Consider the following 25,482-nt stretch of genomic DNA (forward strand, 5'->3'; position numbering starts at 1 on the left):
ATGTGTGGCCACTGGGAGATCCATGCTATTGTGGGGACAGAGCAGAGGTGCCCAATGAAGCGATCTCCCAGTCTACGCCCAGTCTCTCTGATGTTTCCACTTTGATCATCAGAGAGAGCCAGAGGAGGCCAGTCCGATCTCCTGAAGGTCATTGTTTTCACCCCTGACCAAAAGCCAACTATTCTAACCACTGAAATGTTCGGTTTTCCCTTTTTGTTTTTTTTTGAGCCCTCCTGTGACATTGCAGAGTCATTTGTTTCTTTAAGACGGCACAGTTAGCATAGCGGTTAGCACAATGCTGTGCCAGCGCCAGCGACTGGGGTTTGAATCCAGCACTGTCTGTAAGGAGTTTGTACACTCTCCCTGTGTCTGTGTGGGTTTTCCCCGGGGGCTCCAGTTTCCTCCCACTGTTTGAAACGTACCAGGGGTGTAGGTTAATTGGACGGCAGGGGGTTATGGGCTGAAAGGGCCTGTTACCGTGCTGTATGTCTAAATTTAATATGTAAATCAAAGCATCAGGTTTTGACGCCCTGCGTGGCTTGAATATAGACACAAGTTGACGTTGCTCACTCAGAGTGACTCTACGATGAGTGCCAGGTGCTGTATGAAGTGCACCACGGATGATCCTGGGCAGGGAGAGAATGAATTCCACTTGAAGTGCACTGCCGCACACATTAATTCAGCTACTCTCGGCAAAGACCCTTCAACTGAGCCAAACCGTGGGCTTGAAGCTGGTTTGATCAGAATTTGAAGCTCATTGCATTCCTCCAACGTTACCAACACTTTTCGCTTGTTTTTCTTAAAAAAAAGAACAAGCAAAATGCACCAGTTGGGCTTCCTTCTGTGGTAGTTACTCATGCCCCTGGAATGCTCTATGAGACACATATGTGTGTGGCCTAAAATAGCATACCCCCACTCCCCCCAACTGCACACCAGACAGGAAATGATGCTGTTTGCATTATTAGACAATTTTGAAAGTCTCAGTTCTGAAATTGAGGAAGCGTTTTTTTTTCATGATCTCAGAGGTTGTTCAGCCTACCTGTGAGAGGAGCTTAAAGGTGGTACTGAATAATGGCCCCTCACCCATATCCACCCATTATTTATCCAGCAAGAACAACTATTTGCATCTCAAAGCACTGAATGGAGCCACTTTGTCCATTGAGCCAGCTCTTCGAAAGCGCTCTCCGATTCTGCCTCTTTCCCCCATAACACTCCAAATATTTCTTTCTCAAGAATCTATCTAATCCCTTTGTGTAAGTTCCCATCAAATCTCCTTCCACTACTCTTTCATAACATGACATAACATAACAATTACAGCACGGAAACAGGCCATTAGGCCCTTCTAGTCCGCACCGAACCAAACACTCCTCTCTAGTCCCACCTACCTGCACAATGACCATAACCCTCCACCTTCTTCTCATCCATATACCTGTCCAGCTTTTATTTAAATAATAAAATTGAGTCTGCCGCCACTATTTCTCCCGGAAGCTCATTCCACACCGTTACCACTCTCTGAGTAAAGAAGTTCCCCCTCATGTTACCTCTAAACCTCTGCCCCTTAACTCTTAACTCATGTCCTCTTGTTTCAATCTCTCCTACTCTTAACTGAAATAGTCTATCCACATCCACTCTGTCTATCCCTTTCATAATCTTAAATACCTCTATCAAATTCCCTCTCAACCTTCTACGCTCCAAAGAATAAAGACCTAATCTGCCCAATCTCTCCCTGTACTCTAGATGCTTAAACCCAGGTAACATTCTGGTAAATCTTCTCTGCACTCTCTCCACTCTGTTTATATCCTTCCTATAATTAGGCGACCAGAACTGCACACAGAACTCTAAATTAGGCCGCACCAACGCCTTATACAATCTCAACATCACTTCCCAACTCCTATATTCCATGCAATGATTGATAAAGGCCAGCATACTAAAAGCCTTCTTCACCACCCTATTCACATGAATTTCTTCCTTCAGGGAACGATGTACCGTTACTCCTAAATCCTTCTGCTCTTCTGTATTCATCAATGCTCTCCCATTTACTACGTATGTCCTGTTCTGATTCTTCTTACCAAAATGAAGCACCTCACACTTATCAGCATTAAATTCCATCTGTCATTTTTCAGCCCACTTTTCTAAGCAGCCCAAATCCCTCTGCAATCCTTGAAAACCTTCTTCATTATCCACTATTCCATCTATCTTAGAATCGTCTGCATATTTACTAATCCAATTCACCACCCCATCATCTAGATCATTTATGTATACAACGAACAACAATGGGCTCGATACAGATCCCTGAGGCACACCACTGGTCACCGGCCTCCAACCTGACAGACAATTTTCCACTACCACTCTCTGGCCTCTCCCTTTCAGCCAATGTTCAATCTCAAAATTTATACCTAAAAGACTGCACCTTCCTAACTAACCTTCCATGTGGTACCTTCTCGAAGGCCTTACTGAAGTCCATATAAACAACATCCACCGCGCTACCCTCATCCACATTCCTAGTCACCTCTTCAAAAAATTCAATCAGATTGGTCAAACAGGACCTTCCGCCCACAAATCCGTGTTGAGTGCTCCTGATCAGACCCTGTCTATCCAGATATTTATAAGTACTATCTCTAAGAACTTTCTCCATTAATTTACCTACCACAGACGTCAAACTTACAGGCCGATAATTGCCAGGCTTCCTCCTTGAACCCTTTTTAAATATCGGAACCACATGCGCAATACGCCAATCCTCCGGCACTATCCCCATCTCTAATGACATTTGGAAAATTACCGTCAGAGCCTCTGCTATTTCCTCCTTTACTTCTCTCAATGTCCTGGGGAAGATTCCGTCTGGTCCCGGAGACTTAGCCACCTTTATATTCTTCAAAAGCCCAAACACTACATCTTTCGTAATCACTATATTCTCCATATTTACCCAATTTGCTTTTTTTTATCTCACATATCCCAATATCCTTCTCCTTGGTGAATACCGAAGAAAAGAAACTGTTCAATATCTCCCCCATTTCTCTAGGCTCCACACACAGTTTTCCGCTCTGATTCTCTAAGGGACCAATTTTGTCTCTCGCTTTCCTTTTACCATTAACATGTTTGTAGAACCCTTTTGGATTAATTTTCACCCTGCTTGCTATAGTCTCCTCGTACCTTCTTTTAGCTTTCCTAATTCCTCTCTTAAGATTCCTCTTACATTCAATGTATTTTTCAAACATCTCCTTAATTCCATGCTTCTTATACCTAATGTACGCCTCCCTTTTTCTTTGAACCAAGTTTCCAATATTCCTTGAAAACCACGGCTCTCTCAAACCTTTTGCCCCTCCTTTTAACCTAACAGGAACATAAAGCTTTTGCACTCTCAAAATCTGATCTTTAAAAAACTTCCATCTCTCTACTACATCCTGCCTATAAAACAAATTGTCCCAATGCACACCCTATAAGTTCTTTCGCATCTCCTCAAATCTAGCTTTTCCCCAATCAAAAACCTCAACCCTTGGCCCTGACATCTCTTTCCATAATGACATTGAAGCTGATGGCATTATGATCACTGGACCCGAAGTGCTCGCCAACACTAACCTCCGTCACTTGACCCATCCCATTTGCCAACAGTAGATCTAACACTGCTCCTTCTCTGGTCGGCACCTCTACATATTGTTGTAAAAAAACTATCTTGCACACATTTCACAAACTCTAACCCATCCAGCCCTTTCACAGAATGTGTTTCCCAATCTATATGTGGAAAATTAAAATCTCCCATAATTACAACCCTGTGCTTATCACAAATATCCACTATCTCCCTACAGATTTGCTCCTCTAGGTCTCGGTCCCCTCCGGGTGGTCTATAATACACCCCTACAAGTTAAACCTCTCCTTTCCCACTCCTCAGTTCCACCCAAATAGCCTCCTTGGACGAGCCCTCTAATCTATCCTGCCTAAGCACCGCTGTAATATTCTCCCTGACAAGCAATGCAACACCACCTCCTCTTGCCCCTCCGACTCTATCACACCTAAAGCAACGAAACCCAGGGATATTCAGCTGCCAATCACATCCCTCCTGCAACCATGTCTCACTAATCGCTACCACATCATACTTCCAAGTATCGATCCACACCTTCAGCTCATCCACCTTTTTTACAATACTCCTGGCCAATGGCATCCACAAAAGCACCAGGAAATTACCATCTCCAAAAACAAGTTGTTCACTAAGAACACCCAGGGTCACCACTGACCAGAAACTCCACTGGACCAGCCACATAAACACCATCAGGGACAGAAGTCAGGCATGGCTTGTCTGCTAACACCTTAAAACCATCAAAAAAGAGAAAAATCAGGAGTGTGATGGAACACTCCCCACTTGCCTGGGGTGTGCAGGTCCAACGGTGCTCAAAAAGCCATCAGGACAAAGTAAGCTTCAAATTCATTGTCAGATGACACACACGCCATCACATACAACCCTGAGATTCTTTTTCCTGCGGGCAAGGCAGAATTACCACTTAGTGCACCAAAAAGCTGCGTACAGTGAACACACATAAACAGATAAAGAAATGTAAACTGTGCAATACAGAGAAAAAAAAAATCAATAAAGTGCACAAGCCAGAGTCCTTAAATGAGTTTGTCGTTGAGGAGTCTAACGGTGGAGGGGGAGTAGCTGTTCCTGAACCTGGTGGGGCGAGTCTTGTGGCACCTACACCTCTTTCCTGATGGCATCAGCGAGAACAGAGCGTGTGGATCCTTGATGATCGCTGCTGCTCTCTGACGGCAGCGTTTCCTGAAGATATTCTCGATAATGGCGAGGGTTTGGCCTGTGATGACCTGGGCTGTATCCAGGATAGGATATTTGGCAGCTTTCGTGTCACTGTGGGATCTTGCTGTGCTCAGACTAGATCCCACATTTCCTACATTACAGTGGTTTGAAAAGTTCTTTATTGGATGAGAATGTAATAGATGTTACTGAAATATTACTTCTTCCGAGACCACCCTGTTTCAGTGAGTTGCTTTGTGTCATCTGAAATGGGTGGACGTCTGATGACCTTCCTGAATTTTGAGCCTCTCCATCTGTGCGGAAGCCTGTTGAGGACTTGCCCTCAGAGGAAGGCTAACTGCTTTAGGAACCCAGCTGATTAGCCCAGATTTTAGTCAGCACAGCGGCGTCTGCATCAGAAAGTGTGCTGAGCTCTGTGCTAAACTCAAAAGCCTGAGGTCATTGAATCATTAAGTATGAAAGTGATCTGGAAAGCATTACAACAAGGCCCCTTGGCTGATGCCACCCGGCCAGACACTTTTGGCTCTGGGTTTACATCACAGCATGGGTCTATTCTGAGGAACTTTCCCTTTGGCAAACAAGCTTTAGCTTGGGAAATTTTTCTTAAAATAATGCTAATCTATGGAAAAATGACCAGGATGCTTGAAAAGTGGAGTAGAGAACCATAAAAAAATTTTTTAAATCTCAATGTTGGGAATACTGTTGACTTTGGAATGTTTGGAGTTTGCATTTCTCTGCACAACACTGATTACATTGAGGGTACCAGCATCTAACTTCTTTCTGCAGTGAACAGCCATGTTACCAGAGGGTATGGTGTAGCTCAGTGGCTCTTAACTCTTTTGGTCTAAATCCCACCTGGATTCTAGCCCAACTTGCCATAGCCCACTAGTGGCAATGACTGAGCAATATTTTCAAGTAAAAGGCAGCTCTATAAACAAGGCCGATGCAACCATTAGGCAGCCGCCTTGGGTGCAGACCTCAGAGGGACGCTGTCAGGGTGGTCAGATACCCGGAGTAGGGGCCAAATGTGCAAAGTGTACGTACCTTCTCAATCGGCGTCCCAGGGTCCGTTGGCTGGGCGTGGCCATCTTTGTTCTGGCGCGCATGTGCGAGTGCCGGCTGGCGCATGCACATTGGGTTTGCGAATGGCAGTTCAGTTGGCGCATGCATGATAGTTAAGGGCGCGAATTCAAATTGTTGGACATTGTACAAGGTGGCGGCGGCGTAGAGGGCGATAGGTTGGTTACACCAAGTAACGTTTACAGGTGCCTAGACTTAAAGGTGTGTGAAGTAAAAGGTTTGAATATTGTGTTGCCCTTGGCGGAGGGATTCATTCTACTAAGTGCCCTTTGGTTCAAAATGATTTGTGTGACAAAATATTTTCTTTAGTATTTGAGAAAGGTGATCAAAGATCGATGTGCGACTTATTCTTGCAATTTAAAATAAATTTATTCACGTTTTGTGCCTTTCATTTTTTTCCACAAAACATCGGGTTTTGAAAATCGGTTGGCAATTTTTCAGGGGGGGTGCAAGTAGTTGGGCTTGCCCTGGGCACAAAATCGTCTGGCATTGGGCCTGTCTGCAAGAAACACATTTTCATCTCATTTAAAGTATTTTATTTAATATTTTTAAAGACCTGCATGGAAACACACTGTGACCTGTGGTTGAGAATCATAGGCGTAGCTTGTCGCTGAAGAGTTCTTCAGATCGTGAACCGTTCTCGAACAGGCACAGGTTTAGCTGCTTCAGTCGAATTCCCAAGTTTTACCTTGATCTGGTGGGTAACTGATGATCAGGAATTGGTTATCCTGTCTCCCTTGTGTTATTCCTTAGAAAGTCCTCACTCGTGCCCATTCTCTTGTTGACCTATCTTCATTGGGGGCTGCTGTTGTCCCATCCCAGTGGCAGGCAGTATCCTTGAGAGAACTTGTCCGAGGCCTAGAGTGGGGCTGAACCCATCCCAGTGGCAGGCAGTATTCCTGGGAGAATTTGTCCGAAGCCTAGAATGGGGCAGAACCCATCCCAGTGGCAGGCAGTATTCCTGGGAGAATTTGTCCGAAGCCTAGAATGGGGCAGAACCCATCCCAGTGGCAGGCAGTATTCCTGGGAGAATTTGTCCGAAGCCTAGAATGGGGCAGAACCCATCCCAGTGGCAGGCAGTATTCCTGGGAGAATTTGTCCAAGGCCTAGAATGGGGCTGAACCCATCCCAATGGCAGGCAGTATTCCTGGGAGAATTTGTCCGAGGCCTAGAGTGGGGCTGAACCCATCCCAGTGGCAGGCAGTATTCAAAGAACAAGTGCATTATCTGACACTGAGGGTTGACATTGATTGATTGAGCATCAGGCAGCTTCTATCATGGCCAGTTGACCCTGTGCTTGGATGGTAACTTGGAAATGTTTCCAGGTTTCCGAGACATTGCATGGTGCTATGTTGGCAAGCATAAAGGAGCTGCTACTGGTAAATAAAGTGACTTCCTATTGGCTTCTTTTCCAGAGTTCTATGAATCTTCCTCCAGATAAAGCCCGACTTTTACGACAGTACGACAATGAGAAGAAATGGGATCTCATCTGTGATCAGGTACTTGGGATCCAGCAAAATCTACATTTGCAGTTGGAATGCAGAGAGCCCTGATCATTGGTTGAGGGAGGCTGTGTGGATCGATTCTATCCCCCATTGTTCTTTAGAATTTGCCTTTACCTCAATTGAGCTTCTACTGTATATCTGGCCCACTGTCTCCCTGTTCTTCTGGTGATGTGAGACTGTTCAACACGGAATCAGTGACTCATAGAGTTCTTCAGCATGGAAACAGGCCTTTCGGCCCACCCTGTCCACACCAACATCAAACAATCATTTTTACACAAATACACTTTTTATTCTCCGCACATTCCATCCAGAGCTCATCACTCACCTACACGAGGGCTAATTAACCTCCAACCCACACATCTTTGGGATGCTCCTGGAGGAAACCCACACAGCCGCTGGGAGACTATACAAGTTCCACTGGAAATCAGAATTGACGCTGGATTGCTGGACCTGGGAGGCTGTGCCCTCCTGCGGAGCAGCCATTACCTATGGGGGGCTGAGCACATTTTATGTCTTTCACATAGTCGGGAGGAGAGAAATACAGAAGAAACCAACTAAACTTGACTGTTTCACAGAGAAGGGGGCTCATAAACTGTGAGCAGAGGCCACTCCAGGGGCCATAGCCGAAAAAAGGTTGAGATCGGCTGGTGTAGAGGTTTGTTCACAGGCTGGTCCTCGGAAGTATTAAAAATATACCTGGCCTTCCACTCCGACACCCCAAAAATGAGCAGGGCCCAGGTATGGCACATCACTTGAATTCTGATTCAGATGGTGACAGGGCTGAGACGTTGGTGATAAGGTTACGAGAGATTGGTCAGCCTAATACGTACAATCTCCACAATGTTGTGTTGCATGAACTCAATACACTTTATCCGGAATTCGAGCAACCAACAACCCTAAGCAAGTGGCAAAAAAATTATTGAGGAAATAAATAAGTTTAAAATAAATTTTAAAAATTAAATAAAAGTTTAAAATTGTAGAAGTAAATTATTTGGAGGAAGCACCACACAACCCCTTGGTGTGAGATGGGAGCCAACATTCAGCCAGCGGAGTGCCCCGGTTGGGCCTCGCCCGTGGCAGCTGTGTTAATAAAGTTTCAGTAAAATTGTGTTTGAATGAAATGGTGGCGCCCAGGATGAAGAGCCTGCCATTGCCGCTTGCCGGTGGGGCGACTCTCCCAAAGTGTTTCCCTGTCCCCGCCGAGTAAGAGTCTTTATTAGCATTAGGTTTATTAGTGAGGCTTTATCTGTAAATGTGGGGAAGGAGGGGTTCATTTTGATGGCGGCGCGGTTACCGCACAGTTAATGTCGTGGTTAGCACAACGCTGTTACAGCGCCAACGACCAGGGTTCAGATTTAAATTTAAGTGTTGTAAGTTATGGGAATTACCTGGTTAAAGTGAACTTTATATAATTAAGAAGTATAATACTGATTTTTTTTTTCAAATTACTTTACATTTTGCAGTCTTTTGTCTTTTAAACAGTTTACTCTTAATGCAGGTGAATTAGTTAGGCATTATAAAGAGTGAGTCTCAGGGAACTGGAAAATTTGTATATGCAGCATCTGTGATCCCCATAGGTGCCGGATAATGGGGATTCTACTGTAATTTGAAGGGGGAAGACAGGCATTTGGTTCTCTGAGCTTGTCAAGCCATTCAGCGATATCTTGTGAAAGCAAGAGACTGCAGATGGAAAAGAAACTGTTGGAAACCATCAGAGAGACAGTATTCCAGCTTGCAGGCTCTTTGTCAGAACTGATTTGTATCCAACATGTTGATTCTGTTCCTTTCCCCACATGTGATGCTGAGTACTTCCAGCCTGCTCTGTTTTATTTCAATTGGACCGCAGCTAATCCTGCACCTCGTCCACTTTCCTGGTTCATCCCAAGGGATCTTGATTTCCCCCTCCTCATGTCTATAAATTTTTTGCTCTTTTCCTTAAATGAACAAGATCTTGGCATCCTTAGCTCTCTAGGATAGATGATTCTCAGATCAGATCAGAGACTATTTACTGTCATGTACAGAAATGTAAAATTGTCTTTGACCTTCCATAAGGCAGACAAAGATTTTCCTTTACCGTTAACATTACACTGCTCCCCTTACAGTTAGAGAAAGGGAAGCAAAAGAGAGTCCCTTAGAGTCACCGAGTGTCCATGGATTCACCTCCCGCAGCCGATGCATCTGCACAAGACTCTAATTCAGTTCAAACCATTAGCAGCCTGAGCCCAGATCCAAACCTCCAATATGATGAGGAAGCCTTTAGCATCCAGGGCCCTTCTTGCCCTCCGAACACTTTCTAATCCCAGTTCCAGGACCTAGTTGTCATGAGCCAGTCTCCAGCAGCCCACGGCCTGGTGCTGGTGTAAGTCCTTCGACCTCGAGTCGGCAACAGCTCATGACCTGCATGCATCCTTTGGCCGCTGAGCCCCTCGCTGGTCCACTGCTGTGATCATCGTTCTTGTGGTGTCGTCTCCTCTGCTTCCCCTGCTCAATGGGAGTGGTGTTCTCCCCATAACTGGTGCCATGCACTGGCCCGCTGCTTCCCCTCGCGGCCACTGCCGATCACAGGTGTCGCCATCTTGGGACCAGACCCCACGGACTCAGGATTTTACATAAAACATCGTCAGCTCCTTTCACAGCAGCTTCAGCAGTATTCAGTAAGCCTGACCATCGCGTGTTTATTCAATTTCTTATATTTGAACCTGAAAGACCAACTCGCTGTTTCTATTTGTGTGATCAGGAACGATTTCAGGTGAAGAACCCCCCACACACCTACATTCAGAAACTCAAGAGTTACCTGGACCCAGGCGTCACCAGAAAGGTAAAAGAATCTATGAGTGTACATCACAAAAATCAGTTATTGGTTGATGTTCCCTCTGCTTCTACTCTATCCGAGCTCCGTGATAGAGGGAAAGGGGAGATGGCAAGAAGGAACTGTGGGGGGAGAGCAAAGGACACAGTGAAGAAGGGATGGAAGAAAGAGGGAAGTAGCAGGAAGAAGAGTGGGGTCAGGGATGAGAGGGAGAGTGAGGGGGGTTTGCAGGTTGGAGAGAGGGGGGTTTGCAGGTTGGAGAGAGGGGGGTTTGCAGGTTGGAGAGAGGGGGGTTTGCAGGTTGGAGAGAGGGGGGTTTGCAGGTTGGAGAGAGGGGGGTTTGCAGGTTGGAGAGAGGGGGGTTTGCAGGTTGGAGAGAGGGGGGTTTGCAGGTTGGAGAGAGGGGGGTTTGCAGGTTGGAGAGAGGGGGGTTTGCATGTTGGAGAGTGAGAGGGGTGTTTGCAGGTTGGAGAGTGAGAGGGGGTTTGCAGGATGGAGAGTGAGGGGGGGTAGGGATGGAGAGTGGAGGGGTGGGGATGAAGAGTGAGGGGATTTCAGGATGGGGGAGTGGGGATGAGGAGTGAGGGAGAGTGGGGATAGAGAGTGAGGAGGGTGGGGATGGAGAGTGAGGCAGGATGGAGTGAGGAGGATGGGGCTGCAGAGTGAGGAGGATGGGGCTGGAGAGTGAGGAGGATGGGGCTGGAGAGTGAGGGGGTAAGGATGGAGAGTGAAGGGATTGCAGGGGAGAGTGATGGGGAGTGAGGGGATTGCAGGAAGGATGAATGAGTGCATTGAGGGAGAGAGAGGGTATAGAATGCAGTGATAATGAGGGTGAGTGTATAAAGGTGCTCTCCTACTTACGATTTTTCAAATTTACGGTTCGAATCCATACTTTCAAATTCTAATTTCAATCTGTTCCCACGCTTGCGATATGAAGTTCGTACTCTTGCATGTATCTCACCGTCCAGCGATTAATTTTAGTTCAGTGCTTCAAACATTCTTCATGCCCAGTGAGCTTTCAGCTGTGTACATGAATGGTTTTCTCTGTGTGGAATAAAGGTCTTCAAAATGTAATTATAAAACATGGTAGGTGGGGTACTCTTTACCGACTTACGACGGGTTTGCCAGTGCGTAACCCCGTCGTAAGTTGAGGAGCAGCTGTGAAAGTGTTTCATGATATTGTGTATCATGAAAATGGCCTCTACCCATTCCTGCACGATGGTATGTTTTGCCATTCCTTTAGTGAGATCCTCTGACCAACCACCAGGTGAAAGTTAACTAGATTGACACCTGCTCACGGCTGAACCTTTCTTCTTAATTTGCAGAAATTTAGGCGCCGAGTGCAGGAATCCACAAAAGTGTTGCGGGAGCTGGAGATATCACTCCGAACTAATTACATCGGGTGAGTGTACATGCTGGGCTGTGTTCTTCAAGGGCTTGACAAGCAGGTTGCTGGGATATTTTCCCCCTGGCTGAGGTCAAGAGCCAGGGATCACTGTTTCAAAATGGCCATTTAGGACTGCTTCTGTCGGTGGCAGGTGAATATTTGGCATCCTCCACCCCAGAGGACTGTGGAGGCTCAGTGGTTGATTGCATTCAGAACTGTGATCGATAGATTTCTGGATATTAAGAAATATGGGGGTCGGATAAAGAAGTGGAGTCGAGGCAGAACATCACCAATGACTGAGAAGGCTCCAGGAGCTGAAATTATTGTCATGAGTATGTCACGAAATTTGTTGTTTTGTGGCAGCATCACAGCCCAAATATTACATAAACAGCCTTCCAAAAATAAATTTAAAAAGTACAAGGAAGGGGAAAAAGTCACAGTGCGGCAGTGTCTGTGGTTCACTGATCATTCAGGAATTTGATGGCGGAGGGGAAGAAGCTGTCCTTGTGCCACTGAGGGCTTGTCTTCAGTCTCCTGTGCCTTTTCTCAGATGGTAGCAGAGCGAAGAGGGCGTGGCCTGGGTGATGGGGGTCCTTGAGGATAGAGGCTGCTTTTTTAAGACACTGCCTCATGTGGATGTCCTCGATGGAGTGAAGTCGGGTGCCCGTGATGTTGCAGGCCGGGTTAACAACCCTTTGGAGTTTATTCCTATCCTGAAGGTTGGCACCTCCGTACCAGGCAGTGATGCAAGTGTTCTTGACAATATTTTTCCCCTGAACAGAATGACATTATTTGGACATGATCGTATTGATCCCCATGGGAATTTTTGCTGTATGAGAATTGTCAGCTGAATTTCATACACAATGACATAGACCATATACCAACAATTCAGTTGTATAATCCCCTCATCATGTCCTGGAATTGTCAGTTACTGTATCAAGGGAGTGGCACGGTGGTGCAGCAAGAAGAGCCACTGGCTCACAGTTCAATCATAACCATCAATGCTGTCTGTGTGGAGTTTGCTGGGTCTCCTTGTGATGGTGTGGTTTTCCCCTGGGGATTTGTTCCGGCATGGACTAGTAGGGCCAAACTGGCCTGTTCTGTGCTGTATATGGTTATATGGTTATAACTCCAATTTCCTCCCAATTTCCATAGATGTGCAGGCTGGTAGGTTAATTGATGAGTGGCAGGAGAACTGGTGGGAGTTGATGGGAGACTGAGAGAGAATAGTGATGGTAAATTAGCGGCAGAATGGGATTTCTTTGAGAAGTGGTGTTGATTCGATGGGGAAAATATTGTAGGTAAAACGGGTCAAATAATTTTCTTTCTGAACTGCCATGCATTATGTGGGTGGGGCAGCCCTAGTTAGGATGAAGATTTGTGGCCAATTGCAACACAAACAAGTTAACTAATGATAATAACAACAACATTGGACAACACATTTTTTATGAAGATTTGCATCTTAAAAACAATTGGAGATTCTGATCGACAACTTCACGCTGAACACAAAGATCATTTCAGGTTTGCTCCATCACGTAGGAAGTTGGAGAAACATTAAATTAACTTTAATTTAATTTAGCCTGTTTAATCGCATCCTGATGCTGACACATTGCGTTAGTTCAACTGACCTACAGACCTACTGACCTATGTTTTTCCACTGATTTCCATTTGTACTCAGCATCTGATGCCTCTTGTGTCAGTGTCCAACAATAGTCGGCCGGCATTGATAGATTCCAGTTGCCCTGATACCACTTTTCCATGGTCGCTGTGTCTTGGTGAAACCTTTCACCGTGTTCCTCACTGACCACACCAAGATCAGCCGGGAAGACGTCCAAGTGCGGATGCAGAAAGTGAATTTTCAATGACATGTTGCACTTTGTGGTTTTTTTTTTAATGCTTGAAGTCGACTTAAAATATGACAGGAAATCACAAAAGTAGATGATATGTTTTAAAAAAATCAGTGTGTAGTTGAAAAGTTTTAAGGTGATTTTCATGATCAGCAGCCCAAAATCCATAAAATACCCCCAAAAGTGTTATGGAATCATAATCTTCATGGTCCAGTATAATTGCAGGCCTGGAAACAGGCTAATGACAAGGGCAATGGAAGGGTTAAGTTGGGGAGGTGTTGAAATGAAAAGGAAGGCAATTTGCAAGAGATCTGGCATGGCGGCGGTGGTTGGGGTGGAGTTAGTAAGTAAATGGGGGAAATATGATTCGGAAATGCCATTGTACAGTTTCAATTACACAGCAGATTGGGCTTAAATAGCAGGGAGGAAAAGCCTTACATTATCTGCAATACAATGGCTTCCTGCAGACTGCTGAATCCTTGGGATGCAGTGATAACGTTGCTCCTGCCTTAGAATCCCCTTGCAGATGCGGAGTAGCAAGGCACCCATTGCATTGTTGCATGGTCCACTCAGCAGGATGTTTGGAGATCAATTGTGTTCCTGCACCTGCCCTGGGAAGGTCCACTCACAGCAGTTGAATGTGCGCAATGGTTAGAAAAGGAATCCTGTGCCCTCATTGTGGGGGTTTTGCTTTTAGCCTGGCTGCCTTTAGTCTCCAATCTGTTCTACATTTCCAGAAACCTTTGTCAGAAATGAAAAGCGAGAGACTTTCATTTACCTGCTGTATTGCGTGCTGTCAATGTTCTACACAGAAAACCCTGGACAAAAAGATTTTGTTTCCTGAACATGTTTGGGTGCATTTTATGGATTTTGGGCTGCTGATCACAAAAATCACCTGAACATTTTCCAATCACGTGCCATTTTTTAGATATAACGTAGTTTTGTGATTTCCTGTCATATTTTAAGTCTACTTCAAGCAGACAAATCCATGAGATCCAACAGGTAATTGAAAATTCATTTCATGCATTTGCACTTGGATGTCTTCCCAGCTGATCTTGGTCCAGTCAGTGACGAACACGGTGAAAGGTTTCATCAGGATATTGTGACCATGGAAAAACAGTATCAGGGCAACTGGAATCCATCAATGCCAGCCGACTATTGTTGGACAGTGACATGAGAGGCATCAGATGCTGAGTACGAACGAAAATCAGCGGCAAAATGTGTTTCGGTCAGTTGAACTAATGCAATATGTCACCTCATGATGCAATTAAACATGCTGAATTCAATAAAAGTTAATTTAATATATCTCCAACTTCCTACGTGATGGAGCAAATCTGAAATTATCTTTGTGTTGTGCGTGAAGTTGTCTATCATAATCCCCAACTTTTTTTCAGGAAGCAAACCTTTTGGAAAAAATTTGTTGTCCTGTGTAATGGATTACACCAGGCATTTGTTGTTGGGAATTCAACCTCATTGCCCATTCAGCGTCCAAGGGAGAAAGGTAGGTTGATGTTCTGAACACGTTTCTGTACTGGAATCCTAAACTACAAAATTTCTTCAGGCGGTGCTTGTCCTTTCAATATGTGGGATGTTGAAATTGGTTGCAGTCTGGTGTCCACAAGTTGTGGGCACATATTCAGGGGAGTTTGGATAATGATGCCAATTCTCATCCAATACTGATCTGGTGGCAGCACAGCTAAATTGGACCTCATCAATGCAAATAATGCTACAGGTACCACTCGAGAGTTTGAGCATGTCTCCAGCAGCAGATTAGATCTGCCCATCCAACTCCTCCAGTGAAATTTAAACAGACTGTTGCTTAAATCGTTAATTGCTAATGGATTTCCGAGGGCTATTGCGTGAATTTAATTTGTCTATGATACTTCCTAGTGTCTTATGAGTGGGTAAAATCGACATGCAAAGATGTGCCATCAGCCAGAGAGTTGGTTTTCTTGTGCGAGGCTTCTGCATTAAGCTGACTGACTGTGGGGTGGCACGGTTAGCGCAATGCTGTTACAGCGCCAGTGATTGGGATCTGGGGTTTGAATCTGGCGCTGTCTGTCAGGAGTTTGTACACTCTCCCCGCATTTGTGTGGGTTTCCTCCAGGGGGCCCAGTTTCCTCCCACCCTCCAAAGACGTACTGGGGGGTGGAGGTCAATTGGGCAGAATTGGCATGGGCTCATGGGCTGAAATAGCCTGTTACTGTACAGTACGTCCATGTCTAAAATTAACAGATAATGGAAGGTCATGGTGAATGGTTGTTTTACTGATTGGAGGAAGGTGAATAGGACCCTTCCCAGGGATCAGTGGTAAGGACATTGTTACATTTAAAAAAAATCTTTGATAATGATCTAGATTTGGGAATGGATCCACACCTTCTAAAAATTTGTGATCACACATATCATGGCAGTCTTGTGAACTGAACTGTGAAGAGGAAAGTGATAAATTATACCAGGACCTAGAATGGCAGATACGTGGCAGATAAAGTTTAATGTGGAGGAATGTGAGGTGATGTGTCTTGGTTGGAAGACTGAGAGGAGACAATATTGAATAAAAGATATTATTCTTAAAGGATGCTGGAGAGAATTCAGGGTGAAGGAGCACACAGTGGGTTTATGACCTCATTCTAAGCTTTAACTATTCTATGATTGTTAGTTTTGCCAGGTTTTTCCCAAACCTGGCAAGACCTCTGAAGAGTGCAGTTTGAATGAGAGAAAGAGGGGGCTTGCATTGTCAAGGAAATTAACCGATCGGAGATCTCGAGTATCATTTCACAGACTTTGTTTCACACGATATGTCATGGGGATTAGACAGCATCTCTACTGCTCACTGACTGAAATTTACATCTGCAAACACATATATTGAAACAGAGACAAAAAAGGTGTTACAGAAAGGACAATAGATTACGTTATGGGAGAAACTCGTGAGAACTGCATTAAGATTTTTATTACATTGTTCTCTAGTTTTATCTGATGATGAAGGAGAGTGTCAATAACCATTATTACTGTCCTTGTCTATGTTAAAGGCTATAACTTAGCTTCTTAATATCTCTCTGCAAGATGCTGTATTATTTTAGTGTCAATGTCATTGCTGTTAGCGCAAACTTTCTTTCACAGATTTGGTGTCAATTATGTAAGCGACGGTGTCAATCTTTATAAAAATTTCTTCAACGTGCACAGCAGGACCAATGAAGCTCCTGGCGAGGGACACCATTTGAGAGGCATTAACTGATTTTTAACTGTCCTGTAAGGTTACACTGGACAACAAAAATTTTTTCAAAATGGTTGCTTCCTGAAAGAATATTGGGGATTATGATAGACAACTTCACGCTGAACGCAATTCCTGTGGGACACTAAATTAAGTAGAAAGACAAGTTATGTTGGGGGCATGCATCTGCAGAGAGATACAGATGGGTTAAGTGAGTGGGCAAGGGTCTGGCAGATGGAGCACAATGTCAGTAAATGTGAGGTCATCCACTTTGGAAGGAAAAATAGCAAAAGAGGCTGTTATTTTAATGGGTGAAAAGTTGTCGCATGCTATTCAAAGACACCTTGCCCATGAATCCCAAAAGGTTAGTTTGCAGGTGAAGCAGGTAATCAAATTGGATTGGACATTGTCCTTCATTGCTAAAGGGATTGAATTTAAGAGCAGGGAGGTTACAACTGTGCAGGGGATTGGTGAGGCCGTACCTGGAGAACGGCGTGCAGTCTGGTCTCCTTGCTTGAGAAAGAATATTCTGGCTTTGGAGTGGTGCAAAGGAGGTTCACCAGATTGATTCTGGAAACAGTGGGGTTCTCTTATGAAGAGAAATTGAGTTGTCTGGGACTAGACTCATTGGAGTTTAGAAGGACGAGAAGGGAAACTTAAAACATAAAATTATGAAAGGAATAGATAAGACAGAAGTAGGAAGGTTGTTTCCACTGGCAGGTGAGACTAGATGTAGGGACATTGCCTCAAGATTCAGGGAGAGGATTTAGGACTGAGATGAGGAGGAACTGTTTCTCCCAGAGAATGGTGGATCTGTGAAATTCTCTTTCGAATGAAGAAAAGACTGCCTCATTGAATGTATTCAAGACTTTTTGAATAATGGGGGAATTAAGCATTATTGGAACCGGGCGGGTGACTGGAGCTGAGCCCACGGCCAGTCCTACCACGATTTTATGGAAAGGTGGAGTAGGCTCCACAGGCCAGATGGCTGACTCCTACTCCAAAATCTTGTGTACTGTTCTTTTTAGGTTTCATCTTGCACTTGCCACAAGCAAATTTGGGCTCCTTGCTGAGCTTGTGTGGGAGCAGAGCTCAAGCCAGACAGTTTGAGTTGTGCATCATTTTCCATGCACCCATTTTGTTGCTAGCATCCACTTTTAACTCCCTTGATCTGAGAGAGAGCATATTATACTTTGCATGTCTGTGAAGCTTCAGATACTCCCACTGTTAGGTTGTTCAGCCCATGTATCAGGCATTGATGGATGGTCATAATTACTGAAATGGCTTCTTGTGTTTCTATTCATTGCCAGAACACCAGCTCCAAATGGGTCCAAGATTTGTATCTCAAAGACCACCTTTTTTTTCTAAGGACGTGCATTTTCAAATGATAAGAATTTCCTGTTTGGCTAGACCTCTGCTCCCACACAAGTTCCAATCTATAGGAACTTGGCAATTCTGCACCCCATACCCGCACTGACATGTCTGTCCATGGCCTCGTGCATGGCCAAAGAAAGGTCACCTGTTAATTGAAGGAGCAACACCTAATTTTCCGTCTGGGCACACTCCAGCCGGACCGCATTAATGTCGACTTCTCCAGTCTCTACTAGTCCACTCCCTGTTCTCCCTCCCTTCCCCATCCCTCTGTCTTCTTTCTTCCAGCTCTCCACTCCCTTCCCTCTCCATTCACAGGGCTGTCCCCTCTCTCCCCCCCCCCACATTTGCTGCTTTTCCCTCCCTCCCTTACTCCTGTCTGTGGGACTGTGCTCCTCCCCCTGCCCCTCACCCTTCACCATTTTATTCAGACACCTATCTACATCTTGTCTATACCTTGATGAAGGGCTTAAACCTGAAACATTGTTTATGTATCTTTATCTTTACTCTATAAAGGACACTGTCTGATCTACTGAGTTTCTCCAACGTTGAGTTTTTACTTCAACCACGGGGTCTGCAGACGTTTGTGTTTTATTTCTGTCTATGGCTTTGGCTACACTCAACACAGTTTCTCATCAGAACAATGTGTAGAGTGCTGAGACCCCTCCAGGATCTGGGGTGCACATCAGCACCGAATTAGTCCGGTTTATGTTGAGCCAAATGATAGAGGGATTTCCGTTCTTGAAAAGTGTCTGCATTGGAGAACAACCTCACAGTCCTCATTAAATAATTTGAAAAAAATCCAAAGTGTAATCTGACAGATGATGCCTCATTGGCATCAAGGTGGCCCTGTGAATAGAACCCATTGGCAGAAAGGTCAGACATTAATTGGCCGCCTTCCTTGCTCTCAACCTAGCTTTTTATTTGACAGAGAAAGGAGGTTGACCCCATTGCTGATTAGGAATTTGTAGTTCTGCTGTTATCCTTGAAGTCTATTTTATTTGTTCCTCCATTGCTTTTATAATTTGGAGAAGGGAACTATGCAAAGTAAAAATGTGGCATAAACCTCACAGGCACCAGTGTGTTTCATATTGCTGCAGAGTTTACTTGGTTGATTGTTTACCAATGCACATGCATGTCTATTTTTCTTGGGAAGGATTGTCAAGAGCTCCATATATAGCATAAACAGATTTGAGGAGTGTAGCAGATGATGCCAAAATAAAAATAATTTGGAATGTTGTTGACAGAGGCTGTGAGTTCCTGAACGGACGCACATTAGTCCCACTCGCAGTTGGCCTCATCGTGTCACTCCGCCTCTGTATCCTGTTTCCTTTCCCCCACCTGATCTGTACCCTCTACAGTTAGATGGATGGAGAAGGACGTGGAAGAGGGTGGAGCTCACTCAGACTCACTGAATTGTGGCCTCTTTAGCCCTGTGATCAAATCCACGCCTACAGAGAAGATGCACTATTCTGTGCCCTAGGTTGTCCACTCTGATCCCCCTCTGATAATAACTCTGGACAATGAAGATTTTGCTTCCTGAAAGCTTTTGTGTGTATTTTATGGATTTTGGGCTGCTGATCACGAAAATCACTAAAATCTTCCTACCACAACCCGTTTTTTAGATATCTTAATTTTGTGATTTCACGTCATATTTTAAGTCGACTTCAAACATACAAAGTCATTGTTGAAAATTCATTTTCTGCGTTCGCACTTGGACGTCTTCCCGGCTGTTCTTGGTGCCGTCGGTGACGAACACGGTGAAAGGTTTCACCAGGACATTGCGACCATGGAAAAGCAGTATCATGGCGTCTGGAATCCATCAATGTCAGCTGACTATTGTTGGACACTGACACGAGAGGCATCAGATGCTGAGTACAAAATCAGCGGCAAAACAGTTTTAGGTCAGTTGAACTAACGCAATGTGTCAGCATTGTTATGTGATTAAACACGCTAAATTCAATAAAAAGTTAATTCAGTGTTTCTCCAACTTCCTACGTGATGCAGCAAATCTGAAATGATTTTTGTGTTCAAGTTGAAGCTGTTTATCATAGTCCCCAATTGCTTTTCAGGAATCAAACCTTTTGGGGGGGGGGGGGGGGAAGAAATTGTAGTCCTATGGGTAATGAGACTCTCCACAAGTCTACCAGGGACAGAGGATATTCTCGGGGCATTCATCCCAGTCTGCTCAGTGCACTGGATCAGATTTCAGATTTACTGTCAGAGGACATACATGACATCACTTACAACCCTGAGATTCCTTTTCCTGCGGATGAGGGAGAATTACCACTTATTGGTAGTGCAAAAACAACTATACTCAACGTACACATGTAAACAAACTAACTGTGCAATACAGAGAGGGGAAAAAGAATCAATAAAGTGCAAAAGTAGGAGTCCTCAAATGAGCCCCTGATTGAGTTTGTTGTTGAGGAATCTGATGGTGGAAGGGGAGCAGCTGTTCCTGAGCCTGGTGGTGCAAGTCTTGTGGCCCCTACACCTCTTTCCTGATTGTAGCAGAGAAAACAGAGCGTGTGCTTGGCGGTGTGGATCCTTGACAATTGCTGCTGCTCTCTGACGGCAGTGTTCCCTGTAGATGCTCTCAATGATGAGGAGGGTTTTGCCTGTGATGTCCTGGGCTGTGTCCACTACCTTTTGCAGGGCAAGTTAATGGGAAGAACAGGCGTAATCCAAAGAGCACAGCGAGAGGGAGATGACCCAGAGATTTGCTTGTGACCTTTACATCTTGTGGGTTGGAATCAATTGTCCAACAGTTGAAAATCCTCTGGAAGTACTTTATCCATTTGCCACTGTTTCTGTTTGTCCCTCTGTTCCACTCTCCCATTCCCTCGTACAGACATTGTCATCATATTCCATGGTTATTCAACTATGAGAAACACAGACAAGACTCTCCCTGTCCTTTTCCACCTCGCTCTTCCCCTTTTCCCTAACCAAGCATGGCATCCACACACTGCACCAATCCAGTGGGATATGAAGGTTAATAAAAGGTTCCATCAACCCTGCTGCTTTTAAACTTCCCCTCCTAAGCCAAGGGTAACTGTGGCACATTAGAAGCCTTGAGGTTCACTTAACCAGTGACCTATCGTGGACACACATTTCCTCACTTGTCTGGAAGGTGTTACAGTGGCAGCACTTCCTGAGGAGACTCAAGTGGACAAGGCTACCGGCCACCATCATGTCAACCTTCTACAGGAGCTTTATCGAGAATGTCCTGCCCAGCTGCATCATGGTTGCTGCAGGGAAATGGAACAGAGGTCAATTCACAGGAACACAAGAGGGGCAGAGAGGATCACTGAAGGCTCCCTAAGCCTCCACCCTATTGACAGGATCTACCAGGGTTCGTGTCTGAAGAGGACACGCAAAATCATTGAGGACCCCAGCCACCCTGCTCATAGCAACTACTGTCGGGGAAGAGATACAGGAGTATCAGAGCCAGCACCACCAGGCTGAGGAACAGCTTCTTCCCATGGCCAGTGAGAATGCTGAACGACCAAAGGAACTGCTCACACTGACCATCCGAGACTCTCACAAAACAATTTATTTATTTGTGCATATGAATACTTGTCCTGCATATGTATTGTTTGTCTGTATCTGTTTTATGTCTGGGTGTGTGTCTGTGTGTTTTGTACTGAGGACTGGAGAACACTTTTGTTAGGTTGAACTTGTACAATCAGATGGCAATAAACTTTGACTTGAAATAGATGAACTTGACATGAGCTCACGGTTAAATTGGGACTCTGTCTGTTTGCCAGATGCACCCAATCAACAGAGCAGCTCTTCATTTTTAATTGGGGTGAATATAAGAATTCTTTTAATTCTTGGTTAATTAAATCAAGCAAAAGGCTCTGCTGAAGGGATGAACACACAGTAAGATGGAGGCCAGCCTCTCATTTTCCTGCCTGGCACTTGGAAATAAAAGCTGGTGATGAAGGTTTAAACGGGGCAGCGTTGGCCAACCATGAGGGGAACAAGTTCCTTTTTTTTAAACAAATATATCAAAGTGGAACTGTAGCAACATCTGCGAGTCCAAGTCATGCCAAATCTGTGCATTAAAAAAAAAACAGGCTTGCCTGCAATGCACATCCTATCTGATATGGCCTCCATTTCCTGCCCATTACAAGCAGTGCTATTTTAGGCTGGAGGTGCATTCAGAATCAACAAGCTGCAGTTACATGGCCATACACTGTACAGGCCACAGATGTGAAAGAAAACAGTTCCTCAGCTTCACTTTGCTAGTGTAAGCCAATGAAGTGGGGATTGGGTGGGGGGGGGGGGGATGGGAGGAAATGAACTGCTTCCTCCAAATCAGAACAGATAGTCTATTGCTGCTTCTTGATAATGAAAATAGATAGACTTGTGATTGTTCAAAAGAGGCAGGATGCACTTGAGGAGCTCCTGCTCTCGATTCCGATCCAGCCCAGTCTAATGGGACCGGTCTTGCCTGTCTTGGAGCAGTTGGATTTTTCAAACGTTAAAATTGGACTCCTCCAGTTTCAGATTCTTGCTGTTGTTATTAAATCCTCCTCTTACCCACTCTCAGCCATGTGATCTTTCAAGCTCTTGGACATCAGATTTATTGTCAGAGGACTACACAACATCACATACATCCCTAAGATTCCTTTGTCCTGCGGGCCAGGCAGAATTACCATTAATTGGCAGTCCAAAAAAGCAACTGACTCAATGTACACATGTCAACAAATAAAGAAATGTAAACCAACTGTGCAATACAGAGAGAAAAAAAAATATGAAGTCCACAAGTCAGAGTCCTTCCTTAAATTAGTCCCTCATTGAGTTTATTGTTGAGGAGTCTGATGGTGGAGGGGGAGGAGCTGTTCCTGAACCTGGTGGTGCAAGACTTGGTGTGAGACCTCTTTCCTGATGGCAGCAGCGAGAACAGAGCATGTGCTTGGCGGTGTGGATCATTGATGATTGCTGCTGCTGCTCTCCGACGGCAGTGTTCCCTATAGAGCAGTGGTTCTCAACCTTTTGATTTCCACTCACATCCCACTTTAAGTAATCCCTGTGCCATCGGTGCTCTGTGATTAGTAAGAGATTGCTTAAGGTGGGATGTGGGTGGAAAGAAAAAGTTTGAAAACCACTGTTTTAATCGTCCCTCATTGACTCGTTATGTGCACGGTTTCAGAACTCCAAAGGAAATGGGCCAATGACAATTTTTCTCAAGCAAAATATTTCAGTAATAATTGGATCAAGAGCAGTGATTCTCAACCTTCCCTTCCCACTCACATCCCACCTTAAGCAATCTGTTACTAATCACAGAGCACCAATGGCACAGGGATTACTTAAAGTGGGATGTGAGTGGAAAGAAAAAGGTTGAGAACTACTGCTGTAGATGTTCTTGATAGTGGGGATGTCCTAGGCTGTGTCCGGTACCTTTTGGAGGGCTTTACACTTGTGGGTATTGGTGTCCCCACACCTGTAGAAATTTGCCAAGGTTTCCAATGTCATACCAAGCCTCTGCAAACTCCTGAAGAAGTAGAGGTGCTGACGTGTGTTGGATCCAGGAAAGCTTCTCCAAGATGGTGACTCCCAAGAACTTTGCTCCTCCTCCCCACCACTTATTTCCCCCAATGAAACCTCCAGTTTTCCTTTCCTGACGTCAACAATCAGCTCCTTGGTTTTGATGACATTGAGTGCAAGGTTGTTGTTGGTGCACCATTCAGCAACGATTTCAATCTCCTTCCTGTATGTTGACTCATCCCCTTCCTTTATACGACCCACTACCGTGGTATCATCAGTGAATTTGTCGATGGTGTTGCTGCCATACTGAGCCACACAGTCAAAGGTATAAAAGGAGTAGAGCAGGGGGCCTTTCCAATTCTACTTCTGTTCCAATATATTGTTTGTATTAGAGTAATCCTGGTTCCTCATCCAATTGTGTTTTTTTAATCTTCTGCTGAGCATGAATGAACAATTTATTGTAGAACTTATAATGTCAGCAAATCGCTGAAGTGTTTTTACAGGAATGTTATAGAAATTAGCAGTAGAAGTAAGTACCCCAAGCCTGCCGTCCCATTTAAAAGTACCACAGTTGATGGATTGCAACCGCAGCAAGGCATCTCCACATTTGGACTTTGCCTCCCAGGTGGATGTGTTATGCCACACTGCAGATGCGTGTCCAGAAATGTAAGTACAGCAGCAGCAGATGATGAATCTTTGGCGAAAGAAAAGACTGCAGATGCTGAAATCTGGAGCAAGGAAGCAATCTGCCAGAGGAACTCACTGGTTAAGCAGCATCAATGGGCGAAAAGAAAGGTTGCTGTTTTGAGTCCAAACCCTTCATCAAGACTATGATGGCAAAGGGGAGATGCCCAGTATAATGATGATGAACCTTCCACCTTCATCTTCTCTCACGCAAGAGGAACAATGTAACACGTGTATACGCTTTGCAATTATCTCCACCTCAGAGCATATGAAAAATGTTTAAAAGGTAATGAAGAAGGCAGAGATGTCGAGGGAGGGAAGGTTTGCAGTTGAAGGCATGACACCCAATCATGGAGTGTCTGAAATCAAACATTCTTAAGGGGCCAGAATTAGCGGAGCATTTTTGTGCAGTTTTGGCCACCAAACTACAGGAAAGATATCAATAAGATAGGAAAAGTGCAGAGAAGATTTACTAGGATGTTTCCCGGACTTCAGGGACTGAATTACAGGGAAAGGTTAAACAAGTTCGGACTTTATTCCCTGAAGATTGACTTGGATGTTGCCCGGAATTCAGGGACTGAGTTACAGGGAAAGGTTCAACAGGTTCGGACTTTATCCCTTGAAGATTTACTAGGATGTTGCCTGGAGTTCAGGAACTGAGTTACAGGGAAAGGTTACACAGATTAGGACTTTATTCCCTGGAAGGTAGAAGAACAAGGGGAGATTTGATATTTAGGACTTTATTCCCTGGACCGTAGAAGAATGAGGGGATATTTGATCGAGGTACTTAGTACTTTATTCCCTGAAGCGTAGAAGAATGAGAGGAGATTTGATAGAGGTATTTAAAATTATGAGGGGGATAGGCAGAGTAAAGAAGGTCGGCTTTTTCCACTGAGGGGAGGTGAGATACAAACCAGAGGACATGGGTTAAGGGTGAAAGGGGAAAAGTTTAGGGGGAGCCTCTTCACAAAGAGAGTGGTGGGGGTGTGAAACAAGCTGAGGTGGTGAATGTGGGCTCAAATTTAACATTTAAGAGGAATTTGGACAAGTACAAGGATGGGAGAGGTACGGAGGGCTCTGGGCTGGGTACAGGACAGTAGGACTGGATAGAAAAATGATTGGGTACACACGAGAAGGGCCAAAGGGACCTGTTTCTGTCCTGTAATGTTCTATGGTTCTATTGTAGGGCTACAGGGTTGGAATGGGTCAGTATGGGTGAAGCTATGGTGAGAGCTGAGAATACAGATGAGAGTTTTAAAATTGAGCTTTTGCTTCAATAGAAACCAATCTGGTGAATTGGATTGGATGTAACTTGAGACATATGACAAAGTGA

General features: G+C 44.7%; 1 protein-coding gene across 2 annotated transcripts in view; it reads left to right on the forward strand.

The window, feature by feature from the left end:
• The window catches only part of LOC138747473 (formin-like protein 3), a 168,774-nt gene that overhangs the window by 67,220 nt on the left and 76,072 nt on the right, over positions 1–25,482 (forward strand). For both annotated transcript variants that reach the window (XM_069906721.1, XM_069906719.1), the window contains exons 2-4: positions 7,258–7,341; positions 10,085–10,165; positions 11,482–11,558. In XM_069906721.1, the coding sequence (XP_069762822.1) occupies positions 7,258–7,341; positions 10,085–10,165; positions 11,482–11,558 (242 nt within the window). The remainder of the gene's footprint in view (positions 1–7,257; positions 7,342–10,084; positions 10,166–11,481; positions 11,559–25,482) is intronic.

Source organism: Narcine bancroftii, chromosome 12 (assembly GCF_036971445.1).
Source record: "Narcine bancroftii isolate sNarBan1 chromosome 12, sNarBan1.hap1, whole genome shotgun sequence".
NCBI classification, from domain to species: Eukaryota; Metazoa; Chordata; class Chondrichthyes; order Torpediniformes; family Narcinidae; genus Narcine; species Narcine bancroftii.